This window comes from Osmia bicornis, chromosome 13 (assembly GCF_907164935.1).
Source record: "Osmia bicornis bicornis chromosome 13, iOsmBic2.1, whole genome shotgun sequence".
In the NCBI taxonomy this organism is placed as follows: domain Eukaryota; kingdom Metazoa; phylum Arthropoda; class Insecta; order Hymenoptera; family Megachilidae; genus Osmia; species Osmia bicornis.
Genome location: NC_060228.1, coordinates 2,405,245 through 2,432,961, shown reverse-complemented (window position 1 = coordinate 2,432,961; position 27,717 = coordinate 2,405,245). Strand labels below are relative to the sequence as shown.

The window sequence follows — 27,717 nt, the reverse complement described above, 5'->3', positions numbered from 1 at the left end:
TTTCACAATGATACTACTTTGCGTGTAAGTATTGTCGGGATAAACAGCGGTTTTTCATAGCGATACTTGAAATGCATATTCTCAGGAGCAATCGACAGGTTTCGAAACATTGAAATTTCATCGAAATGCGTATTGATATAATATCAGTATATCGTTTGTATGTTATGCACGCAATTACGTCAGGCAAGGCAGTGGTTAGCATGTATTATTGGGCCATCTCACATTAAGTCAATCAATTGTATCAAAAGAATTCATACGATTCCTTGTATTTCAATGAAACATTCTTAAACTAATTTTCCATGAGAAATGTAATTCGATAGTCATATACATATTCCGAGTAACATAAGGGAAAGCGTTAAGAATTAAAATCTTCAACATTCAACTATTTTTGAAAAGAACTAAAGAATGGTGTTTAACGTTAAATGACCCTTACGTATCTTTCCCTACCTATAATGTAATCCTGTATTTTTTTCTGTTTATTTGTTTAAATTAAAACATATTACACGATCTAGCTCCCTGTTGCATAAACATTTATTATTCACGTCCACTGTTGACAACAGTATCGTTCCTTCTTACGAGTAGCACGTTACAACGACATTAATTTTATCTAATGACTTTAACGTAATTCGGAAAGATCGCGGATAATAAACTACGGAATCTACAGTGTCTACCTTAAATAGTTTAAATGATCCGTTTATCGATCGAATCACTCGGTCTATAGTACAATATTACAAGCATTGTTCTCCAGTTGTTGATGTTGTCGCCGGTTGTATATCGCTACAATGGATCCTTCAGATCCTTACGAGATCTAGCGATATCGTTTTAAGGGTATCTTATGGTATACGCGAAGTAAAATCAATCGATGAACAATGTTGTTCGGGCACGTACGTTTCTTTCGTTGATTCAGAAACGTTGGTTATCGAGAATCCCCCGTTGTGTAGTTCCAAACACGCAACGCCACCGTGTTCTAATCACGTTACACGGCTTATTTCAGACTTTCTTAAATGTTAGTAATGCTTACTTTTTTTTTCTATTCGCTGTTAAATCAACGTGGTTTCGTCTGAAATCATATTCACCAGCTCTGAATTGCGTGTGAAAGAAAGATCAAGAAGAGATATATTTACTATGTTGATTCATCGGCTACCCAACAAAGTTGTTCAAGAACTCTTTGAATATGAATAGGAGCAATAAACTCGGTTGAGAAATCACGTACAACGTTGCAGTGTAATACTTTCTTAAGTACCCGATGAAACTGTTAATATGGTTGACGTTAATAATACAAGAATGTATGATATTAAAATGAAATTCTGGACAAACAGGACAAGGGAGCTACATTACTAACCTCTTCATCGGAGGCTTGAGTAAGAGCAGCTATTGCCTGTTGTACTTGAGGAGCAGTAGATCCAGCTGCAGGATGTGGCGCAGCTTGTTTACCAAGTTTCACAGTATCCTGAGTTGCTTGCGATGATTCAGTCCTCCTAAGATAAGCAGCTTCCTTTTTAGGCGGTACTACTGGTTTATTTGGTGGCACTGGAGGAGGAACACCGCGAGATATCGGTGGCTTTTTCGATGGCAGCATACCAGATGCTTGAACCGCCGAACCAGAGCCAACATTAAAACCAAGCTTTCCTGCAGTTTGCGTTGACGGTATAAGTTTTACCGTGCCTCCAGGATTTACAGGAGCAGGTACAACCACACGTTTCTCTACAGCCTGAGGAATGAATAGACAGGAGAACCGATTTAACCATCAGGCTATCCCTTTTCAAACATCACACCGCCATGGGTACGTGTAGATATTGTTTGCTGCATTTAAAATACAATAAGGTAAAGGAAAGTATTATACCAAATCACCAGTCTAAAGCAAAGAAACAACGAATGTGTTTAAAATGAGAATCAAAGCTTATTATTTTCGTCTGACGATGTTTGGTGTGTTGATTTCATTTTTGGTAACAGCGATATTATGAGAACTTGTATTTTGATAGCAATGTAGCAGGAGAAATCATTGAAATAAAAAAGTAGGATAAATTTTTGTTGATGAACAAGAAAGACCAATAATAGCAAACTTAATTAAAAGAATTGTAATTTTCTACTCTAATGGATTGTATAGAAGTTCTACTATCTTTGTTAGAATAGTACATCACACAGCTTGGAAAAATAACAGATAAACAACCAAACCATGTAAAGTTAGCAGCGGTAGCAAATATAAAGGTTGCAATTAGGAGGGCAAGCAGGGAAAATTTGTAAATAAGGCTCAAAAGTGAGTGGCATACAATTTTTAATTAAGGAAATAATCAATGTACATACTAAATAGTAATCTTATGTACAAAATAAGAATAGCGTAATACAATTTAGGTTTAAAATTTGATGGTGTACTAACTTATATAAAATAATACAGTGTAGTATAATCAGTATATTACAAATAATGAAAATTGTGTGTGTATAATCAAAACTAAAAGGATGAGATTTTGTATTTGAATAAATGATGACATAAAACATATAACTGTACACCATGAAATAAATTTTACTATATGCATTAGCACCCAGTATATAATATATAATATTTATATATTCTAAAACATCATATTAATTAAAAGATATATGTCAAATTGAAAATACATACATCTAAAAAAATGGGTGCATGTTGCATATATTTATAATTTATTTTTATTTAAAAAACTTTTAATATTACCTCATGCATTTTACATTTTATCTGTATAGTTTGTATAAAAATATAGAACGTATTTTATGATTATAACGTACTATCATTTTGAAATATATACATCGATTTTTTTCTTTTTAACTCAGCGATTATACTTATTGCATTTGACGTATTATTACAATAAGTATAATCGGTAACATACCCACGTATTAAAATAAAGAAGAAACCAGTTTTACCCCAAAGCAGTTTTTCTTTGTTACAATGATCTATTAAACATAGTAAGAAAAGTTAAAAAAGCACAGTAATTGTGCTTACTTAAAAGAGATAATGCAGTATATTTATATTTATTATTATCATGCAATAAAAATATTCTATATAGCATTCAACATTTAATAAAATGTAAGACTAGAAAATCATATGTGATTATGGCGTGTATGTAAAGTATCGAACATTACTGTTTCATTTAATAAACTTTTTTTTCAATCAGTTTTTAAAACACTTATCGTAATAATAAATAATATGCGGCATGCTTAAAGTACCATTTGTATGATTATTTCAATTGGTATGTTTAAGCATAATGAAAATCCTACATAATTCACTGCTTTATTGGTTTGTTATGAAAATAAAATTGATTGCCAATTATTAAAATAGTATCAATATATTGATACATACTGAACAGTATATTTATATACTGGTTTAGTATTTTTCAAAGTTATATTCAAAATAAGTTCTACGAATTTTTATATAGTACAATTATTAAAAATATATCTGTATACGTTGTTCATCTGTATACATTTATTATCAAATTATTTGTAAAACCCTTTTTAAAGTGCGTGTATAAATTTGGTGCATAAGAAATGATAATATATTAAAAAGTTAACATAAAATATCGAAATAATACATACAAGAAATTTTAATATTATTAAAGCTATATTATGAAAAAGAAATCTTTACAATAAATGTATGCATAAATACGTAATGTATAATATACCTAGATTAAAGTAGAATGAGGAGGAAAATGAGGATAATTTACCTGGGTTTCAGAAGTTGCACTTTCTCCACTAGAAGACGTAATATTGGACGTGTACGAGACCCCGCGTAATGCCTGTCCAGGAGTTACTGACCTAGCAATCCCAGTAGCTATAATAGAAGTATTATATATTACACATTTCATTTTTTTTTTAATTAAAAAACTAAAATAATTTATTTTACATAAAAATAGATAATCTAACTTAAGTATACGAATCAGTATTTTAAAACACAATATATATTATTAATTCCAAATGAAGAGTAAGCAATTTTTATTTCTTATAGTAATATAAATAAAATCATTAAATTTGTATTATTATAAATCAGTACTAATCAGTACTGACGTTTAGTATTACAACATGCTTATGAGTAAGAACTACATTTACCATTTAGTTTTCATTTAATTGTCAAAATGTAATTTGTTAATTCATCCGCTGTCATGCGACATAAATATTCTCTTAGAGAAGATATATCCGAAATATTTTAATTGTTTAAATCGTATTTCAACTTTAGAGTAGGACGTGCTGTTCTTACTTGGACCGCTGACAGGAACACTAGATACCGTGGCAGTGGGTTGAACGACTTTACTACTAACCATTGGTGTCTCAGTGCCCAGTACTGTGCTTCTAACTGCATACAAAATATAATCATTATATTATATTAAAACAATGTTATCAATGATTTGCTATTGGTGCTTAACAAAGTAAATATCATTTGTTTTATAAAATATTATATTTGTTTTTTACACATAACATACTTGTCTGTGGAGCACTAGCGGGCCTAACCGTAGGCATAGCAATTAAGTTAGCTGGTTTTGCTGGAGGTGGTGGTGGAATTGTACCCACACCCCTTGGAGAACCTCGTGTTTGAGACTCTTTCCACATGTCCATTTCACTTTTAAGTTTATCTAATTCTAACTCGAGATCCTTAACCCTTTTTTCCTCTTTTGCTAAAGCTTGCCTATATTGCTGCCTCTCCATATCAAATTGTGCAAGTTGTTTCTCTAATTCTGCCTCCATTTGCAACGACTTCTTACTTTCCTCTTCCAGTCCTTCAGCCATAGAATCGACTCTTATTTTTTCTTCGCTTAATATCTGCGCCAAATCTTCCGACCTCTTCCTTTCTTCTATATATTTCATAATTATTTTTTTACGTTCGGCCAATAGAAGAAGTACTATTTGCTTTTGCCGTGTTTTTTCTTCCTCCAAAGTATCGCTTGCTTTCTTTATTTCTAATTCCAGTCTTTTTTTTTCTTGTTTCTCTAATTCTAATTCTTTTTTCAAACGTGTTCTCTCTTTTTCCAGCCCGTACGTTATATCATCACCCTGCGCGGTGTCGTGTTCGTGTTTTCGTTTTTCTTCCTCCAGTTCTTTAATAACCTGAAGGAGAATTGGTAACGATTTAGAAAACATTCAAATATTTACTTGATTAATTAAAATCAGTACGTACTGCTCTATGTCTAAGCTCAGCTTCTTTGAGAATTTTGGTCATTTTAGATTGCATACGTCTTTGTTGGGTTACGAGTGCCTCTAAAGTAGCAACCTGTTTATCTATTTGATTTGGTTCGTGTTCGCTTACACCACCTACTAATACTACATCACGAGCAAGTGCAGCATGTGGATCTAAAGTTCCACTCAAATATTTAGTACTTAACAGGTGTTTCAATTTCTCTGACTATAAAACAAACATAAAGGTACATTTCATTTGAATAACATTCTATGTTATTTGCATTTTTACGTTATTCTTGATTAATTACATCAATTAAGAAAGACAAATTACCTTTAATACTGCTATTACAATATCTCTTGCCTGTAATTCTCCTTCAAGATGTCCTAATAATATTAATAAATCAGTTTTGCTTAGTTCCATTTTTGGATTGCGCTGTAAGTAAAGTTTACAATTACTATCGGTAAATATTTAGTTTAATATATAGTGTAATTAATAAACAAAATAAAAAAATCTGAAATAAGTCTGTATGACAACATACTTTTAATGTATTGGAAGAGTTCTTGTCAATTGCCTCTACATTGTTAGATTGCAGAATTTGTTGATGTTGCTGTTGCTGCATCAACGACGGCGACGGCGACGGTGATGGTGATGGTGATAACGATGGCGATGAATGTTGATAAGGTTGAGAGGATGGTGTTGAATCCAATGACTGCATCTTCGTGGTGCAGACCGACATGGTCGTCGATGATCCGGATGATCCATTTGCCGGTGAAATAGTTGAACTTACATTCGTGTCATTTTGACTCTGTGATGCCATTTTTGAAAAAACGAATTACCGGGCAGATCTTCACCCCCGAAGAAGACGTGTTTATTTTTTGGAATAGTACTGAGAAGTACTTGAGAAATGTATTCTTCGGTTAAACCATTTCAGTCTTCGGTATTAATACTTTCATCCGAACAAGGAGGGCTTCGGCCCGAAAAACCAATTTCGGGACACGCCACATTGTTCCTGAACTCTTCCTTTTTCTTTTTCAACTTATTTCAATTATGCCGAACAAATTAATCCGGCATTTAATTTTATCCTCGATTATTGACAAATCAAGTACAATGCGTAGTTCACAGATAGGAATCTATCTTGTGAAAGGTGCTCCGAGATCATTCATTATCGATTATTTCTTATCGAATGTTACGATTCAGGATTCGACTTCGATTTCGACTTCGACTTCGACATCGACTTCGATTTCAAACAGCGGTAAATTTCAAATTTTGTTTAAATATATATTCGTAGTATCAGAATGTTTTTCTGAAAAGAAGCTGTTATAGTTGTAATGTTTCTTTATGATATATGATTGTATTATATTTCTACTGACAAATTTATACCTATTTTAAAAATAATATTAAATGATTAATATGGTCTTTTTCTTATGAAGAATTGTAACAACAATAAACAACATAAAATTGCATTGTTTGTAGCAATCAGGCATTTCTTAATTATTTAAAAGGCTTAAAGAAAACTGAACGATGTTTTAGAAACTATTTTTATTTCCTAATCATACATGTTCCTATTTTCTGCTTCTGTAAATACGAGATAATATTTTCGACAAGGTAGAAATCTTATCAGTTTTATCGATATTACTTAATACACCGATGAAAATTTCGGGAATCGATGAAACTTTTCGTTATCATTTTTCTTTCCCAACATGTCAAAGCTCGAAGGAGAAGCTTTAAATACACCTTCGTTTATTCACTTTCAAAATTATAACGATCCTTTCTTTGAACCTGAAGATGAAAATACAACGCAAAATAAGTAAGAGAATTTCATTTTTTATTAACGTCTATTTTCTTTTATTTTTGTGAATATTATAAGTGATTATTTAACTTTATGACAATTATTTAATTTTAGTTCTCCAGAAGAACCCCTTCCATGGGATGCATTTAATTGTATCCCAATTAAAAAGAAGAGCGAATCAATGCACACTAAGAAATTTTTAGATAATTTAATACGCATTATTAAAATACTTATATATGGCATCCTTTTCTGCACTGTCTTGTGTAGTGCTTTAATTGCTAAATTAATAGTTCTTTTTGCTGTGTCACAACTTCAAGAGGAAAAATCTACAAAGTTTTGTGATTATTATAGAAGTAATGTATAAATAACATTCATATAAAAGAATATCTTATTGTATAATTTCTATAAGAAATGTATAATATTTTATATTTTAGGATACGAGGAGGACTTGTTGGTACAGAACTCTATAAGAGGCAGGGTAATTTGGACATGGCATATCATTTTTATGTTTCTTATACCAGAATGTTTTACCATGATGTATGCAATTTGGTATTATCTCTTTAAAAAAAAAGTAAAAATGCCCAAAAAACAAAGTATGGCACTTCTTTTTTTTCTGGAAACAATTCATTCAAGTGGCTTAGCAGTTTTAATTTTTTACTGTTTTCCACAAATTAATTCCATTGATGCTGCTGCAATTTCCAACTGTATTTTCTTCATTCCTGCCTTATTAAGTAAGTGAATTTATTAACAAATTACATTATAAAAAAAATATTTTCATTATGTTTCTCTATTACAGATTTATTTTCTCAAAGTGAGAGGTATCCAATTACAAGTAAAATGTTTATATTAGTATTAGCATGTAATATTTTAGCATTACTTGCCCAAGGTTGTGGACTATTTTTACAGTCATTTTTAAATTATAAGTCGTATGATCCTTTGATTTGGATTCTTCCTACAGCTCTTGTGTTATCTTCTTGTCGGTGGTGGGGCAATTATATATCTCACTACACTTGTGGTAATAATAAATTTTTGAATAATTATAAATATATAATTACTTTTAAGTTATATAGTAATAATAATCTATTTTATACATAGCTTTCTTATAATATACTCAATATTTTAGGTTTCATTGCGATGTTAGTAACAACAAAAGTGGATTTGAAAAATAATTATCATATATTACAAGGATATATAGCATTCTGGCGAAGCTTAATTTTTATTTTAAGTGCTGCTGTGATTTCAGCTTTTAAGAATATTGAAATTCACGAATTTTTTATGTGGGAAAGAGAGTATGGAATTTCACTAATTTCCACTTCAAATACCTTTCATATTAATAACAACACTGAAGTAGCTTATTTGACTGCATATACTTCTGCTCCTTTAGGTGCCTTTTTGTTGCAAACTTTCTGTGTTTTTCTCACATATGAAGCAGGTAAAACAGAAATGTATATATTGCCAAAATGAAAATTACAAATTTCAATTTCAATTCTTATTATATTAAACATTGTTTATATTATTACAGCAAAATTTGCATACAAAACTCAAATGCATAAGTTTGGCTTTGCTTTCCCAATCAGCTTAGTTACTCCAGGAACTATACTTTTAATAACGGTGCTCTGTATTGTGAGAGAAAGGGATACATGTGTTTTCCATAAGTTTATACCAGATTATCTATTTTTAAAAGAGCCTAAATATGATAATATCTCAGAATTTCTGTTTAATTGGCGTGTTTGGTGTTGGATATCATGGTGGTTATCACAAATTTGGATCACAATACAACTCTGGCTAGGCGAAAATGAAAAACTTGCTGCTGCAGATAAGATCTTTTATAATCGAACTTATGATTCACTTATGATTGACCAATTTATAGGATTAAATAAGAGGAGACATGAAAGTTATGGTATTATTAAAGAAAAAGTATTATCAAACTCCAATGAAGAATTTGAGGTTTTATATTCTTTTTACCATGAGAATTTTTTTTATTTTTGTTTGTTTTTACTAATGTTAATTTTAAAATAAAAATTTTTTCAGATTGGTAGCTCTAAAGACAATACAAATAATAAACAAAATGCTTGTATTACTCAAATTTATGCTTGTGCAACTATGTGGCATGAAGACAAGGACGAAATGAATGAATTGATTGGAAGTATCTTAAGACTGGACAGAGATCAATGTGCTATGAAAGTTACACAAAAATATTATAAAATTGCAATCCGAGATTATTACGAACTTGAAAGTAAATAATGTTTACAATTAAATTTTTGTAAACTTATTAATGTAAATAAGTATATAATAAAATTAAATATAAATTGTTGTTTCCAGCACATATATTCTTTGATGATGCATTCTGTTGCATGCATGGCTGTTCAGGATCTTGTGATCACAATGAAAATGAAACACAAATAAATCAATATGTAGCCACGTTTGTGGAAACTATAAAAGAAAATATAAAAAATCTTGACATGCCTTCTTTACCACCAATTAAATGTCCAACACCTTATGGTGGTCAGCTAATTTGGAAGTTACCTGGAAAAACAGACTTGACTGTACATCTTAAGGATAAGAACAAAATAAGACATAGAAAACGATGGAGCCAGGTATATTTACTGATATTAGTATTAGAACAATTAACAGTACTTTTTATTTCATGTTAATCACTGAATTACTTTAGGTCATGTATATGTATTATCTTCTTGGTTATCGCTTAATGGGTTCATCAATAGATGTTGATACTAAGGAATTAATAGCAGAAAATACTTATATTTTAACACTGGATGGAGACATTGATTTTCATCCAAAAGCTGTTAAATCATTATTAGACTTAATGAACAAAAATAAGGACTTAGGTGCAGTTTGTGGAAGAATACATCCAGTAGGAAAAGGTAATTCTGTAAATGCTTTGACGTGTAAAAGATGTAAAGTTATTACTAAAGATAATACATGTTATATACAGGTCCTGTTATTTGGTTTCAAAAATTTGAATACGCAATTGGACACTGGCTTCAAAAATCAACAGAACATGTAACAGGTTCTGTTCTCTGTAGTCCAGGTTGTTTTTCCCTTTTTAGAGCAAAAGCTTTAATGCAAAATAATGTCTTAGCAAAATATGCAACTAAATCAACAGAACCCAAACACTATATCCAGTATGATCAAGGAGAAGATAGATGGCTTTGTACATTGCTTTTACAAGCTGGTAGTAAAGTACGAAAATTTAAATTGCAAAAATACGAAATTTTATTCATGATATTTTTAATCTAAATTTATAGAAATATTATTTTTTATTAATAATTAGGTAGAATATTGTGCAGCTGGCGAGGCTTATACACATGCTCCAGAATCATTTAATGAATTTTATGTTCAACGTCGACGATGGATTCCATCAACTATGGCTAATACCTTTGATTTATTAAATACTTCAAAGGAAACCAGAAAAGCAAACGATAACATATCATTATTGTACATAGTTTATCAGTGGATTTTAACAGGTAATTAACTTTCATAACTTTGTTTAAATCATTGTTCTTATATTATGTTCAATGATGAAAAAACTACATGTATATCTTTATTCAAATGTTACGTGTTATTATTTTTGTGTAGGTAGCACCATTATAGGACCATCTTTTATTTATTTAATGATATCTGGTGCATTTGTTACTTCTTTTCAAATCGATAACTGGTCAAGTTTCTGGTATAATCTGATTCCAATTGTTGTTTTTTTGTTTGTCTGTTTCTTTTTCGATGTACGCATTCAGGTAATTGTTCAAATTACTACAATTATAAAAATTCAAATAGTTATCAATAAATATTTATCTCTTCGTTCATATTTTTACAGCTCATAGTAGCTGAGGCTATCACTCTTATATATGGTTTAGTAATGATTATTGTAATGGTTGGAATAATGATTCAAATAGCAGCAGATGGATATTTTGCACCTAATACTGTTCTGTTTTTTGTTGTAATCAGTCAGTTTATATTGGCAGCTTTTCTCCATCCAAAAGAAATATCATGTCTACCTAATGCAATCTTTTATTATATTACTGTACCATCAATGTATATGTTACTCATCATTTTTGCTATCTTCAACCTTCATAATATTACGTGGGGTACCAGAGAGTCTAAAGTGCAACAGGTAATGTTGTCTTATTGTTTTACTTATGCTTGTTAATTATAATAGTTTTTAGTATAATCCAAATATTACAAACTTTTTGTTATAGACACAGCAACAAAATATGACAAATAAATCACAATCTGAACAGGACAATGAAAATACTGACAATGAATCCAAATTTTCCTTAAGTAAATTATTCAAATGTAACTTTAGTACTTACAAAAGTTCAGAAAAAGAAGAGAAATATTTAACAGCTATTTATAACTCTATAAATGAAATTAACATTCGTTTAAAACAGATAGAAAGGTATTAAGTTACTGAAAAAATATTATCACAATGAAAAATAAAGCATATACTGTAATCTTTATTTTAATCAAATTTTATGTCTAGCAACTACAAACTTAACAATACAACAGAGGAAATCGTTGAAGAGAAAAAAGTGGAAGGAAATAAACCATTCGATGAACAATCAGCAGTTACAGAAAATTCAAATGCAAGCACAGATTCTGAAAGTGAAGTTTTAAAAGAAATACATTTTAATCAGCCTCACGAATATTCGAATTATTTGATAAATCCTCATTGGCTGCAAGATGAACGTTTAAAATATGGGACAGTAGACTTTCTTCCCACGTTAGAAGAAGAATTTTGGACACTGCTAATTCAAAAGTATTTACATCCTATTGAAAAAGATCCGAAAAAAGAAGTATGAGTTTTAAAATATAAATTATTCAAGTTAATAAATTTAACTACCATTTTTTTAAATATTAAATTTTGTTTGTAGAAAGAAATTGCTAAAGGTTTGATACGTATACGTAATCACAGTCTCGTAAAATTTTTTATGATAAATACACTATTTGTGGTAGCAATTTTTTTATTGCAACTTAATAAAAATACTCTGTATCTTCAATGGCCTTTTGCTATTGAGTACAATATCTCTTATGTTGAAAATTACGAAGTAAGTTTTCTCTTATTAATATGAAACATGTTATTAATATTTTTATTTGTTATTTATTATAATAAATTACATGATTTTTCAGGTACATGTAAATAGAAATTATATGCATTTAGAACCAATTGGATGTCTTTTTATTATTGCATTCGTTTTTATATTGTTTGTCCAATTTCTAGCTATGTTGGCACACAGATTCAATACCTTTTCTCACATACTAGCTAATATGAAGCTATATCTACCATGTTGTAATAAGGTAATGTAACAAACAGAGCTATTATCATTAAGTACTTAATTTACAGTTAACTATTTTTTTTTCTATAAAAATATATATTATATTAATTTTTAGGAGAAACATTCAAGTGATGATTTAATTATAAATCAACATGCGAATGATATAGTTGAGGGGTTGCAAAGTGCAACAGAAAATGAAATATTTTTTGCAAGTAGAAGAAATACTTTCCAAGGATTAATACACAATGTTCAAAGCCCTCCAAGCATGTCTTCTAATTTTGAAGTACTTTTCCGCAAAAAGTTACAAGCATCTGGTATCAAGTTTTATTATTTTATCATATTAAAAACACAAATTATTACACTTTAAACTCAATACTTATTTTATATTGGATATAATATTTCAAGTTTTTCTACAGAAACATCTTCAAACATAACAAAAAGAAGGAAAGTATCTAAGAAGCATAATTCTGAAAAATTAACCGACTATAGTACAAAAAATTCTAAAAGGATTACACCTGATACAAGAAATAATACCATTTCTAACTCTGAGATTGGAAATGAAAACAAGAAAGCTAAAATGCATCAATACGATAATGCAGCATTTTTAAATGATAATGATGATAAATAAGTCTAATACACTGATTAATTTTAAGTATTAAACTTAGGTAAATGATGTTGATACTTTAACAATTATTATTTCAATATTAGTTATATTAAGCGAATGAATGGTAAAAATAAATATTTACCTTTGTCAAAGTACAATTATAGTTATGTTTATATATATAGTTTTCTTTATTGAAATATGTATGTCTTAAAATATTATGTAACATATACTGTTTTTAATAAAAAAGATTAGTTAAAAAAGAATATATTAATTGATATACCTTATATAAATTTGGTGCATTTGTAGAGTATTTGTTTCTATTCCTTATCAATAAATACATTGCAAAGTTTCTCTAAAATGGGGGCTCCAAACGCCATTGCACGCGGCCCGAGGAGGGGCCGGCGCCGGGTGTGACCCCCGGTGTCGACCACATGCTAGATGCTCGAGTTGGTCACCAGTATGCCAGGCGTCGAAGGCTCCGAAGTAATTTATACAGGGTGTTCGACAACAGGTGGGCAAAATTTTAAGGGGTGATTCTAGGGGTCAAAATAAGACGAAAATCAAGAATAACGAAATAGCGTTTGCGGCTTTATTTTCCAGTAATTAACGTTTAAAAATTCGAGTAAAAGCGCCTTAAACCTGCAATCCGCCCAGCCCCGACGACTGAACGTCAGGTCAGCAGGGGTTGGTACAGTCAAAACCTGTACTTTCCCTTATTTTATTTTCTGCGCTCGTTTAGTTTGCTGTATTTATCTTCCTAACTTATTGAATAAACGCATTAGGAGACTGAACGTGTTGATTTTATTACTCCCTTACATATCTTTATTCCTTACATCCCAGCATCCCTTACATCACAGCTTCTCACACATTCCTGCATCCCTTACATCTCTGCATCCCTTCATCCCTTATATCTCCACATCCCTTATATCACGGCGTCTCTTACATTCCTGTATCCTTTACATCGCTGCATCCCTTACATCTCTGCATTCCTCACATTCCTGCCATCTTTACATCCCAACATCCCTTACATTTCTGCATCCCTTACATGCCTGTATCCCTTACATCCTTGTAGCACTTATATTCCTGCATTCCATACATCCCAGTACCTCCCTGAAACTAAGTTGAAATTTATGCGACTATAAGGCCTGCGAATTTGTATAAATTTAGTTCCTTTTTTCGCCGCCGGAGGGCGCTGTTTCGACTTGAAAATTTTAGTTTGCATTTTTGCTGCAAGAGGGCCAGGAATTTTTCGAGAATTTCGCGAAATTTTCGAAAATAGCGCCCCCTAGCGGCAAAAATCTGAACTAAAATTTCGATGTCGAATCAGCGTCCTCTGGCGGCGAAGAAAGGAACTAAATTTCGCAAAATTTCTGGCCCTCTAGCAGCAAAAATTTGAACTAAATTTTCAATATCGAAACAGCGCCCTCTGGCGAATAAAAAGGGAACCAACTTACCTTTACTTACCTTTACTTACCTTTACTCGAACCAGTTTTTATAATATATTATTATATTTATTATAAGGGTTGTAGGAATATAAGGGATAGGGAAATATAATGGATACAGGGATATAAAGGACTTATAGATGTTGGTGATGCAGGGGCAGTAAGGGATCCAGAGATGTAAGGCATAGACTGGTTGGGGATGCAGTGGTGTAAGAGATGCAGAGATGTAAGGGATGAAGAAATATAAAGGATGCAGGGACATAAAAAATTCAGGGATGTAAAGCATACGAAGCTGTAAGGAAGGCAATGGTGTGAGGGATGCAGTGCTATAATGATACACGGATACAAGGAATACGGAGATACAGTGATTTGGTGGTAGATAAACATCTGCCAAGGGAGGCCTTACGAGGAGAACTACCCAAGTGTTACGCTCACTTATTAATGAAACTTTGCCACCTTGTAGAGCTCGTCGGCCTGAACACGCCTATACCCCCTTATGGGGGCAGACGGCTAATTGTTTAAAAGATATTAACAATTAAAGTTAGTTACCCCTTACATTGAGAAGCATGACAAACTAACACATACAAATGCTTAGCTCCGCGGTAAAACGCTTGACACGCAATATAGTTGTCTACGGTTCAAGTCCATGATCCACAACTTTTTTTTTCTTTTTTCTTTTTAATGATAATTTGTCTCTTTTTGAATAACTATTACAACTGTGCTATAATCATTGCATTTATAAATAATTAATTAAATGTGCTGAAATTTTTTTGGAATTTAAGATGTCTTTTCTATCCAATACGTACATTAACACCCTTACCGCATTCAAAATTCGATATATCGATATTTTCGATTAATCGATATTTTCGATATATCGATAGTTGAATCGATTAATCGATATTTTCGATATATCGATAGTTGGATCGATTAATCGATATTTTCGATATATCGATAGTTGGATCGATTAATCGATATTTTCGATATATCGATAGTTGGTTCGATTAATCGATATTTTCGATATATCGATATTTTCGATATATCGATAGTTGAATCGATTAATCGATATTTTCGATATATCGATATTTTCGATATATCGATAGTTGGATCGATTAATCGATATTTTCGATATATCGATAGTTGAATCGATTAATCGATATTTTCGATATATCGATATTTTCGATATATCGATATTTTAGATATATCGATAGATGGATCGATTAATCGATATTTTCGATATATCGATATTTCCAATAATCGATATTTTCGATATATCGATAGTTGGATCGATTAATCGATTAATCGATATTTTCGATATATCGATATTTTCGATTAATCGATATTTTCGATATATCGATAGTTGGATCGATTAATCGATATTTTCGATATATCGATAGTTGAATCGATTAATCGATATTTTCGATATATCGATATTTTCGATATATCGATAGTTGGATCGATTAATCGATATTTTCGATATATCGATAGTTGGATCGATTAATCGATATTTTCGATATATCGATAGTTGGATCGATTAATCGATATTTTCGATATATCGATATTTTCGATATATCGATATTTTCGATATATCGATATTTTCGATATATCGATAGTTGAATCGATTAATCGATATTTTCGATTAATCGATATTTTCGATATATCGATAGTTGGATCGATTAATCGATATTTTCGATATATCGATAGTTGGATCGATTAATCGATATTTTCGATATATCGATAGTTGGATATATCGATATTTTCGATGTATCGATAGTTGGATCGATTAATCGATATTTTCGATATATCGATAGTTGGATCGATTAATCGATATTTTCGATATATCGATATTTCCAATAATCGATATTTTCGATATATCGATAGTTGGATCGATTAATCGATTAATCGATATTTTCGATATATCGATAGCTGGATCGATTAATCGATATTTTCGATTAATCGATATTTTCGATTAATCGATATTTTCGATATATCGATAGTTGGATCGATTAATCGATATTTTCGATATATCGATATTTTCGATTAATCGATATTTTCGATATATCGATAGTTGGATCGATTAATCGATATTTTCGATTAATCGATATTTTCAATATATCGATAGTTGGATCGATTAATCGATATTTTCGATTAATCGATATTTTCGATATATCGATAGTTGGATCGATTAATCGATATTTTCGATATATCGATATTTTCGATATATCGATAGTTGGATCGATTAATCGATATTTTCGATATATCGATAGTTGAATCGATTAATCGATATTTTCGATATATCGATATTTTCGATATATCGATAGTTGGATCGATTAATCGATATTTTCGATATATCGATAGTTGAACCGATTAATCGATATTTTCGATATATCGATAGTTGGATCGATTAATCGATATTTTCGATTAATCGATATTTTCGATATATCGATAGTTGGATCGATTAATCGATATTTTCGATATATCGATAGTTGGATCGATTAATCGATATTTTCGATATATCGATATTTTCGATATATCGATATTTTCGATATATCGATATTTTCGATATATCGATATTTTCGATATATCGATAGTTGGATCGATTAATCGATATTTTCGATATATCGATAGTTGGATCGATTAATCGATATTTTCGATATATCGATATTTTCGATATATCGATATTTTCGATATATCGATATTTTCGATATATCGATAGTTGGATCGATTAATCGATATTTTCGATATATCGATATTTTCGATATATCGATAGTTGGATCGATTAATCGAAAATATCGATATATCGAAAATATCGATTAATCGATCCAACTATCGATATATCGAAAATATCGATATATCGAAAATATCGATTAATCGATTCAACTATCGATATATCGAAAATATCGATATATCGAAAATATCGATATATCGAAAATATCGATTAATCGAACCAACTATCGATATATCGAAAATATCGATTAATCGATCCAACTATCGATATATCGAAAATATCGATATATCGAAAATATCGATATATCGAAAATATCGATATATCGAAAATATCGATTAATCGATTCAACTATCGATATATCGAAAATATCGATTAATCGATCCAACTATCGATACATCGAAAGATCGATTAATCGATATTTTCGATATATCGATTAATCGAAACTATCGATATATCGAAAATATCGATTAATCGATTCAACTATCGATATATCGAAAATATCGATTAATCGATCCAACTATCGATATATCGAAAATATCGATATATCGAAAATATCGATTAATCGATTCAACTATCGATATATCGAAAATATCGATTAATCGATCCAACTATCGATATATCGAAAATATCGATATCTCGAAAATATCGATTAATCGATCCAACTATCGATATATCGAAAATATCGATTAATCGAAAATATCGATTAATCGATCCAACTATCGATATATCGAAAATATCGATTAATCGAAAATATCGATTAATCGATCCAACTATCGATATATCGAACATATCGATTAATCGATCCAACTATCGATATATCGAAAATATCGATATATCGAAAATATCGATTAATCGATTCAACTATCGATATATCGAAAATATCGATTAATCGATCCAACTATCGATATATCGAAAATATCGATATATCGAAAATATCGATTAATCGATCCAACTATCGATATATCGAAAATATCGATTAATCGAAAATATCGATATATCGAAAATATCGATTAATCGATCCAACTATCGATATATCGAAAATATCGATTAATCGATCCAACTATCGATATATCGAAAATATCGATTAATCGATCCAACTATCGATATATCGAAAATATCGATTAATCGATCCAACTATCGATATATCGAAAATATCGATATATCGAAAATATCGATTAATCGAACCAACTATCGATATATCGAAAATATCGATTAATCGATCCAACTATCGATATATCGAAAATATCGATTAATCGAAAATATCGATTAATCGATCCAACTATCGATATATCGAAAATATCGATATCTCGAAAATATCGATATATCGAAAATATCGATTAATCAATCCAACTATCGATATATCGAAAATATCGATATATCGAAAATATCGATTAATCGAACCAACTATCGATATATCGAAAATATCGATTAATCGATCCAACTATCGATATATCGAAAATATCGATTAATCGAAAATATCGATTAATCGATCCAACTATCGATATATCGAAAATATCGATATATCGAAAATATCGATATATCGAAAATATCGATTAATCGATCCAACTATCGATATATCGAAAATATCGATTAATCGATCCGACTATCGATATATCGAAAATATCGATTAATCGAAAATATCGATTAATCGATCCAACTATCGATATATCGAAAATATCGATATATCGAAAATATCGATATATCGAAAATATCGATTAATCGATCCGACTATCGATATATCGAAAATATCGATTAATCGATCCAACTATCGATATATCGAAAATATCGATATATCGAAAATATCGATTAATCGATCCGACTATCGATATATCGAAAATATCGATTAATCGATCCAACTATCGATATATCGAAAATATCGATTAATCGAAAATATCGATTAATCGATCCAACTATCGATATATCGAAAATATCGATTAATCGATCCAACTATCGATATATCGAAAATATCGATATATCGAAAATATCGATTAATCGATCCAACTATCGATATATCGAAAATATCGATTAATCGATCCAACTATCGATATATCGAAAATATCGATATATCGAAAATATCGATTAATCGATCCAACTATCGATATATCGAAAATATCGATTAATCGAAAATATCGATATATCGAAAATATCGATTAATCGATCCAACTATCGATATATCGAAAATATCGATATATCGAAAATATCGATTAATCGATCCAACTATCGATATATCGAAAATATCGATTAATCGAAAATATCGATTAATCGAAAATATCGATTAATCGATCCAACTATCGATATATCGAAAATATCGATATATCGAAAATATCGATTAATCGATCCAACTATCGATATATCGAAAATATCGATATATCGAAAATATCGATTAATCGATTCAACTATCGATATATGGAAAATATCGATTAATCGATCCAACTATCTATATATCGAAAATATCGATTAATCGATCCAACTATCGATATATCGAAAATATCGATATATCGAAAATATCGATTAATCGATCCAACTATCGATATATCGAAAATATCGATATATCGAAAATATCGATTAATCGATTCAACTATCGATATATCGAAAATATCGATTAATCGATCCAACTATCGATATATCGAAAATATCGATATCTCGAAAATATCGATTAATCGATCCAACTATCGATATATCGAAAATATCGATTAATCGAAAATATCGATTAATCGAAAATATCGATTAATCGATTCAACTATCGATATATCGAAAATATCGATATATCGAAAATATCGATATATCGAAAATATCGATATATCGAAAATATCGATTAATCGATCCAACTATCGATATATCGAAAATATCGATTAATCGATCCAACTATCGATATATCGAAAATATCGATATATCGAAAATATCGATTAATCGATCCAACTATCGATATATCGAAAATATCGATTAATCGATCCAACTATCGATATATCGAAAATATCGATATATCGAAAATATCGATTAATCGATCCAACTATCGATATATCGAAAATATCGATTAATCGAAAATATCGATTAATCGATCCAACTATCGATATATCGAAAATATCGATTAATCGATTAATCGATCCAACTATCGATATATCGAAAATATCGATATATCGAAAATATCGATATATCGAAAATATCGATTAATCGATTCAACTATCGATATATCGAAAATATCGATTAATCGATCCAACTATCGATATATCGAAAATATCGATATCTCGAAAATATCGATTAATCGATCCAACTATCGATATATCGAAAATATCGATTAATCGATCCAACTATCGATATATCGAAAATATCGATTAATCGAAAATATCGATTAATCGATCCAACTATCGATATATCGAAAATATCGATTAATCGATCCAACTATCGATATATCGAAAATATCGATATATCGAAAATATCGATATATCGAAAATATCGATATATCGAAAATATCGATTAATCGATCCAACTATCGATATATCGAAAATATCGATTAATCGATCCAACTATCGATATATCGAAAATATCGATATATCGAAAATATCGATTAATCGATTCAACTATCGATATATCGAAAATATCGATATATCGAAAATATCGATTAATCGATCCAACTATCGATATATCGAAAATATCGATATATCGAAAATATCGATTAATCGATCCAACTATCGATATATCGAAAATATCGATATATCGAAAATATCGATTAATCGATCCAACTATCGATATATCGAAAATATCGATATATCGAAAATATCGATTAATCGATCCAACTATCGATATATCGAAAATATCGATTAATCGATCCAACTATCGATATATCGAAAATATCGATTAATCGATCCAACTATCGATATATCGAAAATATCGATATATCGAAAATATCGATTAATCGATCCAACTATCGATATATCGAAAATATCGATATATCGAAAATATCGATTAATCGATCCAACTATTGATATATCGAAAATATCGATTAATCGATCCAACTATCGATATATCGAATTTTGAATGCGGTAAGGGTGTTAATGTACGTATTGGATAGAAAAGATAACTTAAATTCCAAAAAAATTTCAGCACATGTAATTAATTATTAATAAATGCAATGATTATAGCACAGTTGTAATAGTTATTCAAAAAGAGACAAATTATCATTAAAACGAAAAAAGAGAAAAGAAGTTGTGAATCATGGACTTGAACCGTAGACAACTAGATTGCGAGTCAAGCGTTTTACCGCAGAGCTAAGCATTTGTATGTGTTAGTTTGTCATGCTGCTCAATGTAAGGGGTAACTAACTTTAATTGTTAATATCTTTTAAACAATTAGCCGTCTGCCCCCAAAAGGGGGTATAGGCGTGTTCAGGGCGACGAGTTCTACAATGTGGCAAAGTTTCATTAATAAGTGAGCGGAACACTTGGGTAGTTCCCCTCGTTAGTCCATAGAGAGGAGTAGGATAATAAATAGTTAGGGAGCGTGGGTCTTGGGCCATACAGAAGAAGAAAATAATTAATAACTGAAAGGGATGGGTCTTGGCCTATAAAGAGGGATAAAATTTTATAAATAAAATCTAGTTGTGCTCTCTACGTACGGTCACCGACGAGATAGCGGTGAAGGTAAGGTAAAGGTAAAAGGAGCACGCCTTTACCGACAGTGGGAATCGTACCGACCTTCGAAACCTGTATTACCATCACCCTCACATATTGAAATACCCCGTCCTGTTCCATTATCATTCGAAGACAGACTGATGTGATTACTGACTACTACCGAATTTTCATTACTAGGTGCTTCCACAGACGAGGGAATAGAATAGATATATCAACTAATGGGGTTTTGTTTCTCACGTTCTGAAATATCGACATTTTTACTCGCTGTTCTCCATCTCCCTAATTTCGCCCCTAAAGGGGCCGGCGCTTTTGGGGACTTATCTGTCCCCATATCGCCCAACGAACGCTATCGGCCACGCGCCTTCGGGGATGTGCTGACAGCCCCGCCAGCACCAAACCCCGCGCATTTTAAAATTTCGTGACTCATACTTGTCCATACTTTTAAATCTTACTCAATCCATACTTTTAGAGTCAGCTCATCTTTTGTCCGAATCGGTGTGTATGTGTGTGTACGTATGTGTGTGCGTGCACGTGTCTGTGTGACCCCTTTTAGTCGCCTCTTACGACAGGCAGGGGATACCGTGGCCGTATTCTAATCCCCCCGAGCCACAGGGGGTTGACCCGCTGTTCTGGTGCGCACTCTACGACCTTAAATAATGATTTTCGGAACTACGTATTTATCATACGATGGTACTTACTTCCTGCGTCATTGTTTATGGTCGCTGAAAGATGTCGCTGCATTACAATTTATTGTCTAGCAAAGTAAGAATTTGACGTTATTGTAACATTATTAAACTATTATTACTTGTGCATTATTAGAAAAAAGTATATAGAAGGTCAAACATTTTTTCTTAGACAAGAGGCAAATGCAATTTAAAACATATTATTCATTTCTTACAATTACTCGTTAATGAAAGTAATATTACTAAGGACAAATTTACATTAAGAATAGCATTACAAGTGTACGTTTGTGTTGCAATTACATGTATATCGAAAACGGAATTTTTTAAACGATCGCCTTTGCTTGAATCATAAGAACTTGATGAGTGAAAATAGTTACCTAATGACGCACCGTGTCGTTTTATCTCGGAGTCATTTCCGTGGGATGCCACAATATCCTTCAATGTTGCCAGTACTGTGGCGCTTCGCTCGTTTTAAACAAAAATTGGCATAAAGAACGAAACAATGATATTTTGTACGGTGTTACTTTTTTCGAGTTTGTTGTATACATTGGTTCTTTGCGAACACAAAGACGCGGAGATTCTTTGCGCATCTCAACAGACTTGCGGGAATTGTCTACAGACTCCTCGATGTGTTTGGTGCTCTACAACGGTAATCATTATATTTATTATTAATTATTTCTGAGAAAACACATTAATAGATCAATTAAGAATCTACTAATTTACTGTTTGTTCACTCAGGTGTCCAACCAGAATGCCACTGGTTCCCTGGTGCGCTGTGTCAGCAGAGAAAAATTTTTAAAGGAAGGTAATCTCTGGTGTCGAGAAACCGACGTGATAGATGAGACGAGTTCGATGCTCGTACTTGAAAATCGCCCATTATCGTCGACCAAGGGCAAGGTTCCTCTTCAAATTCAGCCTCAAAAAGTCAAATTAAGGCTCAGACGAGGAAAGTACCATCTCACGATTTTCATAAAATTATCTCGACAATTTTCTTGACAATTATCTCAACAATCTATTGAACATTATATTGAATTTATAGGCGAAGAGTATCACTTGAGCCTGAGGTATAGTCAAGCAGAGGATTATCCAGTGGACTTGTATTACCTGATGGACTTATCAGCATCCATGGAGTCCTATAGAGATCGATTATCAGAATTAGGATTTCGACTGGCAGAGGCAATGCGGAAACTCACTTCGAACTTTCGTTTAGGATTCGGTAGTTTTGTCGATAAAGTAGTACTGCCGATGACCAGTACACAGCCAGACAAGTACTTTGAAATTTTGATTTACAATTTTAAATAATGTCATTAATTTTTCTATTTAACTTAACGTTTTTACAGGCTAAAATCACCGTGTGTCTTGAGAACCAAACAACCATGCGCACCGCCTTATGGTTACAAGAATCAGATGCCTTTAACCGAGAACGTTGCTCTATTCAAAGTAATTTATTCTTTAGCAGTGATCAAAATTATTATATTCGCCAATGCTGATGTACATATAATATTAATACCGTTCGACGATTTTTCGAGACAGAACCGGGTACAAGAGGCGCCAGTATCCGGCAATCTTGACGCACCAGAGGGTGGTCTGGACGCAATGATGCAGGTGATGGTTTGTACTAAGGAAATCGGTTGGCGACAGAATGCCCGACATCTTATCGTCTTTTCTACGGATGCCGGCTTTCATATCGCCGGGGACGGCAGAGTGCGTAAAAAAACAGTAACTTTACTTTCAAAGAATTTCTCTGAAACGGAAACTATTGTGTTTCAGGTAGCAGGAATCATCGAGCCCAACGACTGTCTTTGTCACCTGGACAAGGATGGATTTTATACGTATTCGCTTCTACAAGATTATCCGTCCGTCGCTCAAGTATACAATTGCTTTTATTATTTCATACAATGACAATGATGGAAATTTTGCACTCATCATTATTTGTTTACGCTTGAGAACAGATTAACAAGGTAGTACGTGAGCACAATATGAACATATTTTTCGCGGTTCCAAGCAAGATGAACGTGACGTATCAATTATTGAGTAAACGAATCAAAGGTTCTTCCATCGGAATGCTCGAGCATAATTCTCAAAACGTAGTCGCCTTAGTCAGCGGGGAGTACAAGGTATAACGTAACCAATTTATGAAATCTTTAAAATATTAATCAGGAATAATCATGCACGATTGTTGACGATCCTTGCAGAAACTGGTAAACACTATAACGATGACGGACGATGCTCCGAAAATGATCGATATTAAATACTTCTCTCGATGTTTGGAAGAAAACGGCGAATTGAAGGAACGAAGGGAATGCGGAGGATTACGAGTGGGTAACATCGTCGAATTCGAAGTGGTGTTGCGGGTAATTTTATATGTATATCGAAGATTCATAATCGCTTAAGTTTGTCGGGACAAACGAGACCCATAAAATTCAACATCACGAGGGGTATTAAATGCTTTTGTCGAACGTAGGCGGTCGAATGTCCAGCGAATTCCAGCGAGTGGCAGCAAACCATGCAGATAAAACCGAGAGGCATAAACGAGAGTCTGACGATCGACCTGAGCATTATATGCGATTGTCCGTGTGATCGGCCGGGACATCCGGTAAGAATAATCGAATAAGCAGCTTCCCGTTACGATTAACACGTTCCTCGTTGCATGGGACACGCAGGACCCATGGCTGTAGTTTGATTTTTCTCACACGTATCGAATGATAACGTAGGGGTACGAGGTTGTTTCGGAAGATTGCAAAGGAAATGGCACTCTGATTTGCGGTCTATGCTCTTGCAACGATGGTTTTTACGGGAAGCAGTGCGAATGCGAGGGAGACGAAGCGGGCGGAGTCGAGAGCGCAGCTGCGATGGCTGATTGTAAACCTGACAACGAGACCAATGAAATTTGTACTGGCCACGGAGACTGCAAGTGCGGCGTGTGCGATTGCGCGAAGCGTCCAAATCCGCAAGAACTTTTCTATGGGAAATACTGCGAGTGTGATAATTTCTCTTGCAAACGAAGCGGAGGATTGGTGAGCGTACATTTGAGATAAGCTTATTCCGTAAAACTGTGGATGAATTATGCGATGCTATTCTCGTATTTAAGGTTTGCGGCGGGCGGGGCAAGTGCGAGTGCGGTTCTTGCAATTGCCTGCCAGGATGGGGTGGTGAGACGTGCGATTGCAAAGAGACGAACACCACGTGTATACCAGATAATAGCGAAACCGTGGACATTTGCAGTGGACGCGGTGATTGCATCTGTGGTATATGCCACTGTCACGAAAAGGACAATATTCGATATTCCGGACAGTACTGCGAAGAGTGCCCGGTGAGAAATCTCCTATTTCCATCACGAAACTGAAAATCATTTCAATTTATTAATTGTTGATATTAATTGATTTTTCAGACGTGTCCTGGACAACGTTGCGAAGAGTTGAAAAAATGCGTGGAATGCATGGCGTATAATTCTGGGTCTTTTGCTGGAAATGGAAAATGCGATCAATGTTTGCATCAGATTGATATTGTAAGAAACATTTTCGATATTTGCTTCTCTCAGCAAAGATACAATTTTTTGAAGAACCTTTTTAAATTGACAAACAGGTGGAAAAGATCACAGAAGATCCTGTAAAAGATCAAGAGACTGGAGCTCATGTTTGTCGAACGCAAGATGATGCAGGCTGCACGTTTGCATTCAAGTATGAATATTATAGGGGTGGTACTGGAGGCGACATAAAAATATTCAATATTCTTGCTGAGAAAGAGAAAACGTGTCCCAAGCCTCTTAACGTCGTTGGTAATTACATCACAGTAAAAGAAACATACATAATTATATAGCGATAGATATATTTTAATGTTTATAACCTAGGTGTTGCTATTGGCTTAGTGGCCAGTACTGTAATCATTGGTTTCCTGATACTTGTTGCTTGGAAAATACTGACGACAATTCACGACGCACGAGAATTCGCGAAATTCGAGCAAGAACGAGCTCTTGTGAAATGGGAGACGGTAAACTAATTATCAAATTTTTATTATTTCCTTTAATTTTGATACATTCACAGCTCTTGTCTGGTATTTAGGGGGACAATCCACTTTATAAGAAGGCTACATCCACTTTCAAAAATCCAACGTTCAACGACAGTGGCAAAGATTAGTTTGAAAATTTCTTATTGTTTAAAACAGGCCTGAGCGACTTGCGCCTGGCGAGCCGCATGCCTCTTCTTCCCCCACTTCGACGCTGTCTATGCTCATGCGGAGCGTGAGAGAAGAGGGGAACTAGGAGTCTATACATATGTAGGACTCACGGTGAGAGGGTATTAGTAGTGGGGGAATCGGGTAGTAGAGGGGATTGCGTGACGACAGCGGGAAAGATGTTGCTCAGGCCTGGTTTAAAAGAATTTTCGCGGGCTTGATTTGAACGTAAGGTGCGCTATCCGACAGGTAGCGCCATGACACAGAACTAAATCAACGGCGACGCCATCTTGGATAATTACTTCGCGAGAAGACGTCTACTCGGCAAAAAGAAATCTTCGTCCGTTTAAGCTTTTGGAAAAGATACATTCTCCGCATTCTTTCCTGCCTTCCTATCTTGTAAGTGATACTATTTCCTTTTTTCTTTTTCATTTTTTCCCCTCAAATATTTCAAATACTTTGGTTATTTTACATTCCGCGTTATCACGTATAAAAATGGCGCGAATAAAAAGAAGCGTATAGGTGTGCTAGTGTTTTCCTGAAAGAATCGTCTACCAGGAAGTAAAATGAACGCGATTAGCAACGAAAAGACGAAGGTCGATACGCGATCTGTCGTAAATCACTTTTTAAATTTGATTGGAGGGATTTCGCGTGGAGATAGGTCCTGGCCTCTCGGTCGATTGTTTCGAATATCCTCTGGCCTCGTACCTTATTGCTTGCTATGCTCGAACAGGGCAGCTTCGTAAGGAGCTCGTAAATTCGTCACCATAGTCGGCTCCTGCTGCAAACCCTGCGGCGATTCGCTATGTTTCCCATCGAAAACCTAAAGCTCTACCCACACTGAATCCGCCCATACGACTTGATTACCGAACCATGGTTACCTCCTCCATTTTGTATTGCAAATTACATGTAGCATTGTATACAGGAAGTGTTTGGCGAAAAATAAAGAATAATTATTTAACGTATCGATGTATCGATATGTATCGATTCATTTCTAATAACGCGATTAGAACGTTGCTTTAGTCGATTTCGAAACGATAGTCTGACAAGGCAATCGTATGCGTTAAGAATAACTCAGAAAAGCAGTCGGAGGAAGGAGAGAATAGCCGGCGCTCCGCATACTAAATCACTGCCGCACGTCCGTTTCTTTACATTGCACAGATTTTATTGATTATTTTACGGCCGGGAACATTGTAAATCTCTTCATCCTGTATCGGCGTCCCAACTCGTTCTGCCGTCAAACGC

The 27,717-nt window shown here is 32.9% G+C and overlaps 3 protein-coding genes across 6 annotated transcripts; 2 read left to right on the top strand and 1 right to left on the bottom strand.

The window, feature by feature from the left end:
• Window positions 1–513: 513 nt before the first annotated feature.
• Window positions 514–6,366, bottom strand: LOC114871759 (CTTNBP2 N-terminal-like protein). Of its 4 annotated transcripts, XM_029178077.2 has the most exons (8): window positions 5,676–6,364; window positions 5,468–5,569; window positions 5,138–5,362; window positions 4,446–5,067; window positions 4,223–4,318; window positions 3,693–3,799; window positions 1,343–1,711; window positions 514–1,060 (listed from the first exon to the last, which is right to left on the bottom strand). In XM_029178077.2, the coding sequence occupies exons 1-8, from the start codon at window positions 5,952–5,954 to the stop codon at window positions 1,046–1,048; spliced, it is 1,815 nt and encodes a 604-aa protein (XP_029033910.1). In that variant the 5' UTR covers window positions 5,955–6,364; the 3' UTR covers window positions 514–1,045. The 4 variants fall into 4 exon arrangements, with proteins under 4 accessions (XP_029033910.1, XP_029033909.2, XP_029033912.2 ...); XM_029178076.2 differs by having other exon boundaries at window positions 514–1,711; window positions 5,676–6,366; XM_029178079.2 differs by lacking the exon at window positions 514–1,060 and having other exon boundaries at window positions 1,625–1,803; window positions 5,676–6,343.
• A 268-nt stretch (window positions 6,367–6,634) lies between these two features.
• Window positions 6,635–13,093, top strand: LOC114871760 (chitin synthase chs-2-like). Its single transcript, XM_029178082.2, has 19 exons — window positions 6,635–6,944; window positions 7,041–7,279; window positions 7,361–7,657; window positions 7,723–7,941; window positions 8,050–8,358; window positions 8,449–8,873; window positions 8,958–9,162; window positions 9,249–9,523; window positions 9,598–9,808; window positions 9,880–10,127; window positions 10,219–10,411; window positions 10,524–10,678; window positions 10,759–11,055; window positions 11,141–11,340; window positions 11,425–11,737; window positions 11,816–11,989; window positions 12,072–12,239; window positions 12,333–12,531; window positions 12,634–13,093. Exons 1-19 carry the CDS (start codon window positions 6,838–6,840, stop codon window positions 12,843–12,845), a joined length of 4,446 nt encoding a protein of 1,481 aa, XP_029033915.2. The 5' UTR covers window positions 6,635–6,837; the 3' UTR covers window positions 12,846–13,093.
• A 9,609-nt stretch (window positions 13,094–22,702) lies between these two features.
• LOC114871779 (integrin beta-PS-like) lies at window positions 22,703–27,437 on the top strand. The gene is made up of 15 exons (XM_029178138.2): window positions 22,703–22,948; window positions 23,038–23,245; window positions 23,339–23,567; window positions 23,640–23,739; window positions 23,833–24,003; window positions 24,070–24,168; window positions 24,252–24,416; window positions 24,495–24,653; window positions 24,764–24,895; window positions 25,014–25,316; window positions 25,391–25,612; window positions 25,691–25,807; window positions 25,885–26,077; window positions 26,150–26,289; window positions 26,361–27,437. Exons 1-15 carry the CDS (start codon window positions 22,802–22,804, stop codon window positions 26,433–26,435), a joined length of 2,460 nt encoding a protein of 819 aa, XP_029033971.1. The 5' UTR covers window positions 22,703–22,801; the 3' UTR covers window positions 26,436–27,437.
• Window positions 27,438–27,717: the final 280 nt, after the last annotated feature.